The following is a 15,318-nucleotide window of genomic DNA, read 5'->3' as shown; positions in this document are numbered from 1 at the left end:
CCGCCAGTGGCTCCATCGCTAGTGCAAACAGGTAGGGCGAGAGGGGGCACTCCTGTCGCGTACCCCGGCCTATCAAAAAGGAACTGGACACCGCTCCCGCAACCCGCACCGCCGCTGTCAAGTCAGTATAGAGTAAGTGAATATAGGACAGAAAACGGGGGCCCAGGTTGAGGCGTAGAAGCAGCCTTGGAAGATACGGCCAGCTCAGGGAATCAAACGCTCTATCGATATCTGCCAGTAAAAGGGCCGTCGGGATATCTGCCGCTCGCGCCGCTTCCACCACCAACTGCGCCCTGCGAATGTTATGTCGGGTCGCCCTGTGGGGCATAAAACCGGCCTGGTCTGGATGGACCAGGTCCGATATATAGGGACAAAGGCGTTTCGCCAAGGCTTTTGCTAAAATTTTTGCTTCGAAGTTCAGCAAGGAAATCGGACGATATGACTCAGGGCGATCCGGCGGACGCCCAGGCTTGCAAAAGACGACCACCTCCGCATGTCGCCAGTCCACCGGAAGGCATCCACTGTCCCGAGCCGCCTCTAGTGCCTTCCTATAGCGCATCCCCAGTTGAAGATGAAACATTTTCAGAAATTCGCAGGGGAAACCATTGGGCCCAGGGGCCTTTCCAGCGTTCAGGTCACCCAGAGCCTCTCCCAGTTCCTCCGCAGACAAGGGGAGGACCAGTCGGGCTCGGCCCTCATCCGAGAGCGCCCGAGGCTGGAGATCAGCCAGGAATCTGTCGATGTCCTCCGCCGCTAGAGACTCCCGGGGCGCGTACTGCGTCTCATAGTAACGAGCAAAGGTCTCAGCCAGGACCTCCGGGTCAGTGATAGGGCTTCCCGCGTCGTCTCGGAGTCCAGGCAAGGGCTGGGCCTGAAAGGTACCTTGGCACAACCTGTAGAGCATCGAGCCGGACTTATCCCCCATTGACAAATTCTACTCTGCATAGCCAGCAAGGTATGGCGGGCCTCATCTAACAGTAAGGAATGATACATCTGTTGGAGATAAAGCAGTTGCCCCACCACCGCGCCACCCTCTCCCGACGTGCAGTCGGCCTCCTGGCTACTAATCCGACTCGCCGCCTCCGCTATGGCCCGCCCGCGGGCCCTACGATTCGCCGCGCACCACGCTATATCCACGCCTCTGAGCACCGGCTTTAGAGCCTCCCACAAGGTCATGGCGTCCGTGTCAGGGCCGTCATTTTCGGTCAAGTAGTGCGCTATAGCCTCCCTCATGTGCGATTGGTAATCATCGCGCTGTAAGTGCCACGTAGCAAGGCGCCAACGGAACGGCTGTCTTTTTGTGTTTAAAAGCAGTGTCAATGAAACCGGGGAGTGATCCGACAGTCCCCTAGGGAGTATCGCGGTAGAGCCCACCCGTGCTATCCAGGGCTGGGGGACAAAAAGGTAGTCGAGGCGAGAGAAGGATTTGTGAACAGCAGACACAAACGTGTACTCACGACCACATGCATGCTGATAACGCCAAACATCTACCCAACCCAGCCCCTGCACCAATCTGCTCAGTTTTGTCGTAGCCTCAGGCGACTGATCACCCCCTGGCCTACAGCGATCCAGCCTCCCATTCATCACATCATTCCAGTCACTGCCCACGATAGTTAACACATGCGGGATTTCAGCCCAAACATCAAACAGCCGCTCCAACAGGGCGTCCTGCAGCGGGGGCGGCGCATAGACACTGCCAAACACCACGGGCTCCTCCCCAACCTTTCCTTTGACCAAGGCAAACCTGCCATGCGCATCCAGCCACTGCGTTTCATGCGTATAGTGCACACGACGGTGTATCAATATTGCAACTCCTCTAGAGCCCCTCGTAAACCCTGCATGGAACACCTGATCATAACCATATCTACGTAAGCTAAGGGTTTTGGTGCCCATGAGATGAGTTTCCTGGAGGAGTAGAACGTCCGCCTTCTCCTTCTTCCCCATACGCAAAACTGCTCACCTCTTAATTCTGTCGAGCACCCCCCTTACATTCCAGCTCAAAATGCGCAATGAAGCTCATGGGGGTTCCGCCCCCTGTCCGTCAGTCGCCATCAGGGGGCCAGATCGTCAGTTCGTCAGGCATCAGAGGCCACATACAGACTCTTACCATCCTCCAGACACTCACATACACCGTGCTTACCCTAGGCCTACCCACTCCCACAACTCCCCCCCCTACCCCCCAACCCCCTACCCGTCCCCCCGCCAACCCCCCCCGGCCTCAAACTATACCAACAACCCCCCCTCCAACCCCCCACCCCATACCTCAGCAACATTGAAGTACCTGTCACGGTGCAGGCGATCCCAGACCCCCAACGGGAGGTCGGAGATCCACAACACCAATGGATCCCTCCCAACTACCCACTAAGTGTCTAACTACCCTCTACCCAACGTGGGAACTAACTCCGGTAGAAGACCCGCTCTCTCTCGAGCGCCTCCCGACCCATGATCCACCCACGGATCACTACGTATTTAGCAGTAGTCCAGATGGCAAGTTCGATATCCAAATCTGTCTGACCTGCACCTCTAAGCACCTTCACGGCCCCATGAGCCGGAAACATCTACCAGGGCCAGTATAGCACAGGGACTCAAGACTTCAGGGGGGAAGAATCCGTCGCCTCAGTGTCTTCCACAGTCTTCTCCTGGGAAGGCCGGCGCTTCTTGGAGCGCACTCTCCAGTTACTCCTGCTGCGTGACCTGCGGGGCACCTTCTTGGGTTCCGATGTGGATGACGAATCCGAGCCCCTCCTCGGAGGAGTGTGCACCTTAACCCGCACCGTTTCGTCCGTCCATTCAAATACATCCTCCGGAGAGTTGAAGAATTGAGTGCGAGATTGAAACACCACCCGTAAGCGGGCCGGGTAGAGCAGGGCATACGGGATTTTCAACTCACGAAGGCGTGCTTTCGCTGCCGTGAAGGATTGTCGTAGCTGCTGGACCAGTCTGGTGTAGTCCGGGAAAATCAGGATTTTGTGGTTTTCAAACATGAGGGGGTCCTTGGCACGAGCCTGACGTAGGATGGTGTCCCTGTCGTGATAGTTGAGCAGTTTGGCTATCACGGCCCGGGGGCGAGCCCCGGTGGGCGGCTTCGGAATCAAGGCCCGGTGGGCCCTCTCGATGATGAAGCAGCGCGAAAGGGATTCTGGCGGAAGCCACCCCTCCAGCCACTGAGTCAAGAAGGCCTCCATATTCCCCTTCTCACAGTCCTCCGGAAAGCCCACAAAGCGCAAGTTATTTCTTCTGGCCGGTCCTACCGCGTCCTCCACTCGCAGCGCCAGGCCCTTTTGGATTCCCTCCATGGCAGCCACCTTCTTCTTGAGGATCACTACGTCGTCCTCTACCTCCGTGATCCTGGTCTCAGTTTCCGTGATGCGGGCGACAGCGTTGCGCAAATCCTGTCGAAGCAGGGTAACGTCCGCTCCGACCGCACCTATCTTCGCATCCAGCATATCTCTAGATTGCGTGATGGCTGTCATTAGCGCCGCATTATCTGGTCCCGAGCTCTGCTGTCCTCCTGAGGCCCCCGCACTCCCACTCGGTCCCGCAAATTTGTCCATCGGGCCCTGCTTGGAAGAGCCGCCGCTGTTGTTTCCTCTAGTCATTGTTCTCGTGGGGCTCACGCCCGACCGCCGGGGATGACGGGGTACAGAGACAGCCCCAACCGATCCCGTAGCGTCCAATGAATAGCACTCCAAGCAGGCCCGGCGCACTGCACCACAGGAGGTGTCCCACACCACTACACAACCAAGAGGCAAGCCACTTTAGGAGGGCCCCGTGGTGGAGTCAGGATATCTGAGGGTGGCCGTGCCCACCGACACGGAAGATGCGGAAGGCAGCCACGGCCCCCCCTCGTGGCACCCAGCAAAGACGGCCGTCAGCAATCCACAGGCGCACAGGAGTGCCGTCGTAGTTGGCCAGTGTCCCCCACCGCGGTCCGGCCCGACCGCCGAGTGATGGGTAATGCCCCACCGGCGCCCCGGGCACAGAGGGCTGGTGCAGGATCAAGTGGAGGTGGCGGGGGGGGGGGGTGTTGGTACTATGGTGGGGAATAGCGAGAGATCGGATGACTGCCGTCTCCCAGCGCTCCGAGGGCCACTAACCCCGCGGTCCGACTCGGCCGCCGATCGGGGCCAGGCACCTCCGCAGGAGCGTCCCCTCCCCCACCAGGCCGCACACCACGCGGCTCCCCCTTACCGCACCGTAGGAGTCTGGACGCTGGTCTCACCGCCGGTGGGTCTCTGACGCCGCTCACTCTACGCCAGGTATGCTTTGCCGCGGCCCCACAGGTCGCGCGGGCGGGGCGGCTCCCCACACCCCAGCCGGTCCGGCGTCACCTCACTTCCGGGCGGGGCGCCCACAAATCCAGGCCCCGGCTCCGGCGCTCAATGTAGGCCTCACCGCCGTCTCGGCTCTGCGCTGCCGGAGGCGGCAGAGATCACGCCTCCGGGGCCCCAAAATCGCTGTCGGGCCTTCTTCCCCTGCTCCCGCGGACAGCCTCTCACTTTAGGGCGAACAGAGGTCGGGGCGACGCAGGATATCAGGAAGGATCACTGGCGGCGGGACGGAGCTCGCTCAAGCCACGTCCGCCATGCTCGCCGTCTTGGCCACGCCCCCCGCACATCTTGCTTTTAGTTATTTGGTGTGAATCCGTTCAGTAGCTGTTGGGAAAATAAAGTTAGTGACATCTGTGACCATGAAGACTTTGTGAAAAATAACAAGCCTATGCAGGAAAATGCAGAGTTCTGATTGGCTGCAAACACTTCAACCAGGAAGTACTGGCAGTCATCGGGGGACTCGGCTCCAACCAAGACCCCCCTAAAAAATATAAAGAAATGGGGGCAGGGTAGGAATACCCTGGCCCCATTAAGTTTGTCCTGGAGCCCCAGAGGACACCAACATGCCAAAAAAGCAATAAAAACAAATATTACAAAAACACGATATTTGCGAATTCGCCGGAAAAATAATTTAAAAAAAACAAGCGCAGGCTCCCGTACTTGTTTTTAATTAACCCCCTGCATGGGCCATATCCCGGAGGGCACACCTTAAAAATAGAAGGGGGTTGCCTGGGGCTACCCCTCCTAGGGCTTATCACCTCCCCGGGGCACTGCTTATAATGTATTTGGACAGGCCCTCTCAGCTCTCCTGCACCCCAAGGACCACCAACTCCCTGGGGCAAAAGTAACTAAATGATTGTGGGGGAGCTCCAGGAACCACCACTTTCCCGGGGTACTGCTTATAATGTATGCCAGCGGGCCCACTCATTCTGCCCACGCCCCAGAGACCACCACCTTCACGGGGCAAAAGTAATTAAATGAATGCAGTAGGGCCTGTGTGCCCCCCTGCAGCCCCGGGTACCACCAACTCACTGGGGCTAAATTGAATTAAGCCATTTATGGCACTAGGGACCACCACCCCCAGGGCCGGCTCTTGTTACCTCCTGAGGTACCCACCCCCTGGAGGTAGCTGTTTGTTTTTGCTTGGTGGAAGCTGACCGCTCCCACCAAGCAAAAGCAAACATAACTCCATTTTCTAAAAGCCGTAGCTGTCAAACATGTCCAGCTTGCAGAAACCAGTGACCTATGTTGAGGACCACTGGGGGAGCCTCAAGGCCCCTTTTCCCACAACTCTGCAAGCGCACCTCCTGGCGCACTACTTGTTGGGGGATAAAGTCCCTTTGGATGCTGAGAGTCCTTGGGGTCCAACAACCCCTCCTGTTACCTCAAGTAAGTCCTAGACAGTGGGATTGCTGAGAGTCTATCTGAGCCCCCCCACCCCCCATCTCCACCCCTCTGCAAGCGTGTATCCTGGCGTACTACTAGTTCACCATTTACTGCCACTTACACACCCACTCTCCATACAGATACTCACACACACACTCCCTCATGTATACATTATTTTACATACCCCCACACTCTTCAATACACCACTTACACACCCACTCACTCACCCATACAGACATTGAACAATGGCATTGAAAAATGCACAGGTAGCAAATTAAGCATGGCATAGAAAAATATTCACCAACAGCAAATTTAGACTAGCATTGAAAAATACACTCGAACAGGAAATGCATGGCACAGAAAAAATCCACACACAGCAAATTCAGGAAAGCATATCTTGTATATAGTAAGGCAGAAAATTCACCATGGCAATAATAAAAATACACATTACAAACAAACTCAGCGTGGAAAAGAACAACATCCACCAATAACATCCGACGTCCCGGTGAGTGACCTCTCACTTAAAATTACCCTCAAGTCCCCGGTGCTTGGAGATCCTTCATAGTACTTCAGGCGCAAGGTGGAATGTCCAATCAGATATATTAAATCCTTGCGCAGCCATTCCTTCATAGGAGCGGTATTCTTTTAACTGGTTCAACTACAGGCAGCAGAGCTTCGACAGGAAGCAGAAACAAGTGGTTACCCTGATGCAGCTATTACAATCCTTCACATCTTTTCACACAACTGCGATCTCCCGCAACAGCTGATCAAGTGTGCAAGAGGCAACATTTTCAGTAATTCAGCAGTGAAATAAACATTAAACGGAAACCCTGTGATATCCTGGGAGCGTATGAGGTCTGTAGAGAACTGTCAACAAAGCGATTCACACTCAATTCAAGATGGTGTCTGTGAGGCTGGCGTCCATGTGTGTCACGTTACCCATGCGTGATTGGGACAATCAGCTGCGCAATCCAGACGTGCAAGAAGCTGAGTCCTGTGCTGAGTCTCGCGCTCAGGAACGGTACGTTTTTAAACTTTAACACTGACGGATAACCGTTTCTCACCAATAAATGCCTTAAAATATATATTGGTTCTTCAACATGCCAAACTTGTAGTCCTCTCAAACAGTGAGGCATGCCTACCCCGACGGAACGGTTCTAAAAGACTCAAAACATAGCCCTTCTTGCACTTGCCCAACTTGTAGTCCCCATAAGCAGTAGAATACGCTTAACCCAACGGGGTGATCAAAATCGACAAAAAGACACTCTTGCCCCCAGTAGAGAGTCCTCACACGTAAAATCTAGGAAGTACTCATTGCCAGCTGAATGTACAGTTGCGGCCGGAATGACTCACGGGTGGGGGCCTGGTTTTGGGGCCACGCGGGGGTTTACACAGGGGTTGGGGGGATATATAGAAAATAAATAAACGTACCATCCCGGGTCCTACACTGTCTCAGCTCCTGGCCGGGTCCCGTGGAACAGGAAGCAGGCAGCCTCCCTCCCCTTCCCTAAGCCAATCACAACGTTGCAATGGCAGTGTTGTGTTTGGTGGGGACGGCGCCTATGGGGAGGCCATTTTCTCCTTGTAGGCAAATGGAGAAAAGGGAGAATGCGCTTGACTGGAACAGTTAGGGCCCACAGCATTGGTCTAGCCACTTCTCCCCTGCCCTCCAGCCGACCCACCCACTCCCAACCAAGCCCTTCTGCTTTCTCGCAGTGCGAGAAGCAGAAACATAAAATGGTAGTTTTACCATTTTATGTTGCTGCTTCTCGCACTGCGAGAAAGCAGTGGGGCACTGCTCCTCCACCCTAATGGAGGAGCCGCCCCTGTGACTGTACACCAATAGGGTTGCATTTCAGCCCTCAAGTGGCTAATTGCACACACTGCCACTTCCCTACATCACACTTGCTGCATTCCTTGTTAATCAGTGCTGCCGACTCACTCCCCACCGGCATGTCTTGGCCAAGTGATGAAATTCTGTAAATGCCTACTTCAACTTGTTGGCGCACAAGTAACCATAAATCAGCATAGACTTTAAATTTAAACAGGTTAAAAGCCAAGACGTCTGATGACTGCAGGCTGTCTTGTCACAAAGACACTGGTGGGGCTTTCAGGGTGTTTCTCTTTTCTTTTTACGCTTAAATCACTCTTCCTCTTTGTTTCTTGTAGACTTTATTTTCTGCTTCAATCCCCTTTCACACGTAGGCCGTTTTGCAACTGCTAGCCAGTGTTGTAAAGGGAGATATCCTCTTTGTAGGAATGTAGCTAAGTAACCATGATTATAAGGTAGATTTATTGAAGATGATATCACTTAGTTCCAGGTTACAGTTAATTATAAGTAGCCCCACCAGGAGAAGCACCCTCACTGTTCAGCCCACTCTGTCTAACTGAAATACTTAGCAACCAGGCACTCGTCTACATTCCATACATCACACACTGCTGAGCAGCAGGGAACTGGGAAACTGTGGTGAGGATGCATTGCAACAACACAGGCTGCATCACCAGTATTTAAAGGTAATTAGAAAAAATCTATAAATAAATCCCACTTTAAGCCAGATCTGTCGTTAAAGAGAAATGAACTATTTTAAGCCAATATTAACAAGGTGCAAGGGCTCTGTGCAGTTGCTCAAAGTGAAGCGAGCTGAGGGGTAAATTGGGTTGACCCTTTGCCCCATGCAGTATGCTGCTAGTGAGCGGAAACAAAATATGAATGAAATGTAGTTTCCCAAAGGATCAAATCTACTGACGAAAAGCCTCTCTCTATGTGTATGATGTATAATATTTTTGGAAAAACAATAGTCTGTTGAGACCTATAAAGCGGCCTCAAAGGCCGCGCCTAAACATGCATTGCCTCTTATCTCTAAAGTATATTGCACTTAGCTTGCCATTTTAATAGTTATAATAGGAAATGCACGCAAAAGAATGTTTTAAAAGATCCCAGATATGTCCTCTGAAAGTGGTGGTGCTCTCGTTGGAAAAAAAAAAACCTTTGATTTCCTAGATTAAGGTAGGGGTTACCTTTATTAAAACTGGACGTTTGAGGTACATTTTTTACGTGCAGCATCTGGCAGAATGCTTATTGTGGTGCACTGTTAATTTAATAAGGTACTCTCTGCAGCAGAACTATGCATGATACAAGGACATTTGCAGGGCGATCCTATATCGCCACTGAAAGGCTGTGCTATAAAGTGTATATTTTTTGATATCACATGGGATTACGGTACAGCAAATGTTCTGACAAAGAGGACCATACTGAAATTATATAATAGATTCATTTACTCTGATCAAGCCTTGCAGGTTTATTTTGTGTTCTCGCCTCAGAGCTCTTCTTGTGCCCTACTTTCTTCTGCTGCCAAAGAGTATTTACTTTCATTTAGCCTTCTCACCATTTGGAGCATATCATTCCACAGACTGATAAGGGAAGCGCGTCAATGTATACTGATAACAGGCCATTAGTTGTAGGAGCCTGGTTACAGTTGAGATTTCTGCATCAGCCAGTCATAAAGGTAGCACCAATTACTCTGTCTTTTAACATGAGTAAGAGCACAGCAATCACAAAAGGTAACCTGGAGACCTCAAATAGTACTAGAGATTGATTCAGTCCTGGCTTAAACACAGTATATCATGTAGGTGAAGTGTGAATCACAATAGATATGGAGTTTTGAATCCATTTTTTTGGGGTAATTAGGACTAGGATTTCACTCTCGTACTAATATTAAAAATGTTTTAAATATTTTCACACAGTGTGATGGACAATCATTTGCTGTCAGTTGTTTGGCTGTATGTTTGGAACGTTTAAGGGTGTAGACAACTCGTTCCCAAGATGGCTTCGTGGCTGCAGCACCAGCTCTGTTTTCTGAGGTCTGTTCTTTGACCCAGCTGAAGCTAAATCATAAGATCGAATGAGTATTGATTTCAGGAGGACAGTTTTAGTAGACTAGGCAGCTCACATATTTCAGTGTGGACAGTGGCTCATTTGTAGTGGTTGGGGAACAGTTAAATGTCACTACACGAGCGAAGCAGTCCTAGCAGCCTCAAGGGTGGGCAGAGGAGAGGGCCAGGGTTGGAGTCTCGTTGGACAAATTAAAAACAAATTTTTTTTTGCAAACAATACATTTTAAAGCACGATTTTCCAAATAAAGAGGCTAAAAAGACACTGATTTTAAAGGCAGTTGAGAAGTGATACTGATTACATATTTTAAGACACCATGGTCTACAGAGCAAATCCTCCCCAGTAGTTTAGTTTTTGGGGCCATTCCCAAAGCATTTTACATTAGAGTGTAACTGTGGAGCAAATGTCGAATAAAAAGGCTATGAAATTTTGACATCCTCTTGCATTTCAAAAATAGCATTCATTTCTATCTACTTTGCAGTTCCTTTCGTTATGTTTCCATATAATAGGACAACAAATTTACTTGAAGAGAAACAATTGGAAAAGTTAAACATTGCACAGATCGCAACATCTCATATTTAAAAGAGCAGAGCTATCCACCCGAAACCTTGGACTACTTTTTTAGATATTGATAACTGGGTCATATAAAGTTATCAACGTTTACCATGAATTACCTTCACATATCTCAATTAAATTATATCAATGGCATCCTGAAATAGGCATTTGCAGCTACAATAACTGTGCCCCTTAATCAGCACGAGATCCCCTCCAAATAATTAGAAATTGTCGCTCCATGTCCCACAACTTCCGCCTCTTAAATTTAGTGAAAATGAAACATGATTTGTTCTCAAACAAACGATTTACATTTGCTTCAAATATACTTCTGTACTCCCAAATTTCAACTTGTTATTTTCAATATGCGAGTCAATTGTATAATCTTTCCCAGGTATCTCTCATTTGCCAGTCATGCCATGATGTGCCCTTGTTTTCCAGCCTTGCATTTTGGGCTCCATACTCCCATATGCCAGCCATGCCACGATATGCCCATTTGCTCTTTATGCCAACCAAGCTATAATGTGCACCTGTTCTACATAAGCCATGCCGTGCTAGTTTCTCTTCATTTGCCTCATGTCAGCTAAGCCTTAATGTGTTCCTGTTCCTCCATATCCGAGCCATGATATGCCTATTTCCCTCATGTGGAAGTGTTGCCGTTATGTGCGGATTTCACCTCATAACAGCCATGCCGTTATGTCCTCCTATCTCCATATGAAAGCAATGAAATCATGCTACTGTTCTCACTCATATGCCAATCTTTGGTGTAGTGTGCCCGCGTTCCCTATCCCAAAGCAAACACATTGCAATGGTTCTCTATACCCTGATATAGTTCAATGACTTGTTGGATTTTCGCAATATGTACCAGCTCCGCAATGTGGTTTCCATAGCCAGCGATATCATAACGTACCTATTCTTGCTGCATCTGCCTGCCATGATATTCTCAACTCCCCCATATATCATTTGGAAATGATTCAGACACAAGATCGCCCCTGACTCTCACCTCGCACACACTTTTTCTTTCTCTCTCTCCCTTGGCTCTGCTTAGCTACACAGCACATTGTTCCAGTGGATGAGAACAAGAGCAGCACGAACACATCATATAGCACTGCAGGGCCTTCCCTTGGGCCTTGCTAAGGAGAGCTGCTCAGTGTCTAGACCTAGAACCAGAAGAGGGGCAACTCTAGGTGAGGATTGGTAGACTTGAAACTGCCCTTTTGGCACAACTGTCCCAACTTGTCTTCCAGACTTGCAGAGGACCTAAAGACGGTGCCGGCTCAGCTGTTGAGTCCTTGGTGTGGCACCCATCACAGTGCTGGAGACTGAAGGGGTCCTTTTGTAAAAAGACAACTAGAAAAAAAATCGGTAACTGGTGAAGTGGAAAACCTAGTCAGCTTGTGAATCTGGTGCTTGTGCACTGATCACTCCATAGAACCTGGATGGTGAAACGCTAGGAAGGTGAAGGGGTAGTGCTCATTGTGGAGAGACCGCTCAATCATCAGGTAAAACAGATCTATCTTCTTCAGCAGTAATGTAAAATAAGTAACGGTCCATGATCCCCACAGCCCATATTGATACTAGCCGAAGAAGGCTAGAATCCAGAAAAGTATCCTGAAAAACCAAGGCAGCGTTCCTGGAAGAACGTACATGCTGAGCTATTGATAGAGAGCCTCAACAGTTCAACAGCTAAATTCAAATCCCACAATGGAAGCCAGACGAGACTTGTATAGAACCTGCCACAACAAATGCAGCCTGCATATAGAGTAGATTGGGGAGAATGGCAACAACGGGGCAGGAAATTGGCATGAAAATAAGTTGAAGCAATGGTCAATGAGGCTTACTTCTGCCATAAAATGTTTCCAATATTTCAACACTAGCCTGATGCTCAACTAATGCTTCTTCGGTCCCCTGTAGCAAACCTACTAAATTAGAACAGTCAACCTTCAAATTTAAAGCTCTTCAGCCTAGCAACGGATTTAAGATTGAGTACAGCTACTCTGACTGGCTGAACTAGAGAGTGGGCAATCAAGCGTCCAAACAAACCTGCGGAAAGTGATGTAACCCAGAAGCAGCAATAGGAAAGCTACACGCCCCAAAAAGACATTGGCGAATCATATGGGAAGAAGAATGATCGCACACAACCAAGAGAGATTCGGACAGCGCAGGCAAGCAATTTACAACTTAAAATGGTAAAAAAAAAAACGAAAGAAACACACATACTTGTTGAAGTGACCACAACATGGGCACATACTGAAAAATTGAAACTGCCTCAGTAGGAGGTTATGAATTGATACCAAAAGCTATGTTTTGTGATTGTAACATGCAAATCTCTCATAAAACGCACACTGACTCTTTCCGGAGTATGCACACATCACCTTCTCTTTCCTATTTTTCTCTTATCCCTGACTTGATGATGTACATAACGTTTGTACTTAAAGATTTAATAAACTGATTGGAAACTTTTGGCGTTGTTAATGAATAATGATGTTATGTGGTACCAAAATGTATTAGTCACTTAATAGAACAGCTAATAATAACAATTGTATTTTCTCTTTGAGATTTATTATCCCAAATTGTTCTCTTTATCTTTTAGGCTTGATGGATTTTCCTTTGAGTAAGTACTGCGAAATATTTGACTTGCCTACATGTTTTTGTATAGCAATTATTATTTCTTAAACAAATACACATTTGTGGAAAGTTGTGCCAATGTTTACTACCTAATACATGCAGTCTAGTTGATGTGGCCAGAAATCAACTAATATAATAATAATCAAAGGAAATGATTTGATTTTCGTGGATCAGAATATACGTGGTAGCAGAACGTTGTATATTAGGCATATCTAAACATTGTTCGACATACATGCTGGGTTCCGCTTTCTGTCATTTGGACCTGTGCATAGGCTTCGATGCTTCCATATTTTAACTTTACATTTCTTTCGCACCCTTGCTGTAACAGAGTTGCGATGATTTAAGTTATTGCTAAAAAAGATATGTTTTAATTACTAAAACAAATTGAATGCTTGCCAAAGGATACACTGCATTTTGTTCCATAGCCATTAGTTTCTTTGTAAACCATTTTCCTTCTGAATTCATGTCTTTGTTTAGAAGTGTTTGTAACTGCCATTCGTCCCATTTTCTCTTCAATACCCTAGCCATCTCTATTGCTTATTACTCGGTTTGTCAACTATATTTTAGAGGAAGTGCGACTATATAAAGGCGGGGTTCTGACGTAATTCGACTACTTACTGTGGCCAAAATATGAGAAATACAGTTTTTCTAATATGGCCATACATAATATGGACAGTAGACCCTGGCTTCACCTGACAAGAGGCTAGTTCCCTCTAACCCTCCTGCGTATGTCTCATGTCAACCCCCTAAATAGTGTCAAAGGTCTAATGGTGCCTCCTTTGACTCTAGTAAAGGAAACCTTGTGCAATAACTCCAGAGGGAATGCGTGTCAGTCATCTCCTAGGAAAATGGAGACGTAACCTTCACAAATTGCAGCCTGTTTGTGGGCCACATTTTAGAAGGTCTTGAAGCACCATGCCGTTTCCCCTACATATTGGCACACTCGTTGTGATGCACAGTGTGATGCTTGTGTGCCCAAGAGCACAGTTCTTGGATTACAGTCCAATGTGTTTGAATATTTCACTTTTTTTCACTGTGGATGCTTGAGAGATGGTGGTGAGCATTATTTTTTAATGGAATGTTACTGGTTTCAGTTTTGAAAGACGAGTTCTTCCAAAATGCATGATGTGGCAGCAACAGTGAAATATTTTCCATTGTTTTGGTTATACCTGCTTTTGAGGTGAATTAGTCATCAGGTTGTGCTTATGTGCTCCGGTATGGCCCATACTTTTCCGGATTAGGTGTAACTAAATATTGTGCCTGACCTGACCACGAATTGGATAGAGGAGGAAATAAGAAACAAACCGTGGCTATACCAGTCGGTTTGGATGAATGAAAGTGACTTTTGTGTCACTAATAAATTTAGGCACTCAATAAGTAATAAATACATATACTCTGTCTCTCGTTGCACTCATGCATCTATTCATCCATCCGCTGCCTCATTCTTTCATTCACACTCTAAAACAATCGCAACAAAACACACAAACTCAAAAACTTATACGTAAAAGAATGCAGGTAGAGAAAGGAAAATCTGCTGCCATCTAAACACAGTAGGCATTTGTTTGCAATACAAAACTAAAAATAGATGCAGGTGCCCATCTTTCAGAGGTACGGTAAATAGTCTATTGTTGTTTTAAAGTCCAGGATGGCCGACATATTCCGAACCAAGGTGTTGGCCATCTTGGAATGGTGAAACAATTATACAATATAGACAGCAACACTCCATAATGACTTCCTGGTTTGAAGGAAGTAGCCACATTGGATGAGGCATGCTACAGGTTAAATGAACGACAAGCAAGTCACTCGTTAGCACTGCCTGGAGAGCTGAAGTATTGACTTAAGTAATATTAAACTAAAAAGAGGACAAGGAAAGAAATTAAAGGGGAACCATAAAAAGGGAACATCAGTTATGTGATGATAGTTACCTTAGGGCACGAGTTATAGTCACTTGAGATAACTATAACTGCTGAATTTCTATGGCTTTGTCTGTGTACAATCTGAACCTAACTATGATGTCCCTGCAACCTTTGTTTTTTTTAGTGAAAAGATATATATATATATATATATATATATATATATATATATATATATATATATATATATATATATATATATATTATCGCCAAACCACACTTTCCATGAAAGAAGGCGCTGACTCCGTGTATCTCAATTCAAACGTTTATTTTCTCGATCAGTTTCTGCTCAGACGCGTTTCGGCGGCCTGCTCCCGCCTTGCTCACTAACATCTGACCATATTGCTGTGCACTATATATACATATACATCATGTCTTGGGTTTCAATTAACAAAGCTAATTAGCATTATTGGTTGCTATGGTAATCAGGTTACACCCTTGCGGCGACGTGAAAAGTTTTCTGACTCAGCACATTAATTTCATGGCAGTCTCTTTACCCTTTCTTTTCGTCAAATCATATGTTGATTTAAAACATTAACTTCATGTTCAAAACATTACATTTAGCAAGGGCGTGCAAGTAAATTGTTTCCGCACTGAGACTACTCAAACATCAAAT

General features: G+C 47.6%; 1 protein-coding gene across 3 annotated transcripts in view; it reads left to right on the top strand.

Moving 5' to 3' along the window:
- The window catches only part of BMAL1 (basic helix-loop-helix ARNT like 1), a 659,821-nt gene that overhangs the window by 296,938 nt on the left and 347,565 nt on the right, over window positions 1–15,318 (top strand). For all 3 annotated transcript variants that reach the window (XM_078680912.1, XM_078680911.1, XM_078680910.1), the window contains exon 5: window positions 12,755–12,775. In XM_078680912.1, coding sequence (XP_078537038.1) covers window positions 12,755–12,775 — 21 coding nt within the window. The remainder of the gene's footprint in view (window positions 1–12,754; window positions 12,776–15,318) is intronic.

The sequence above is a fragment of the Lissotriton helveticus genome, chromosome 3_1, assembly GCF_964261635.1.
Source record: "Lissotriton helveticus chromosome 3_1, aLisHel1.1, whole genome shotgun sequence".
Lineage (NCBI taxonomy): Eukaryota > Metazoa > Chordata > Amphibia > Caudata > Salamandridae > Lissotriton > Lissotriton helveticus.
Note: the sequence above shows the minus strand (reverse complement) of the source record. Positions and strands in the feature narration are given on the sequence as shown.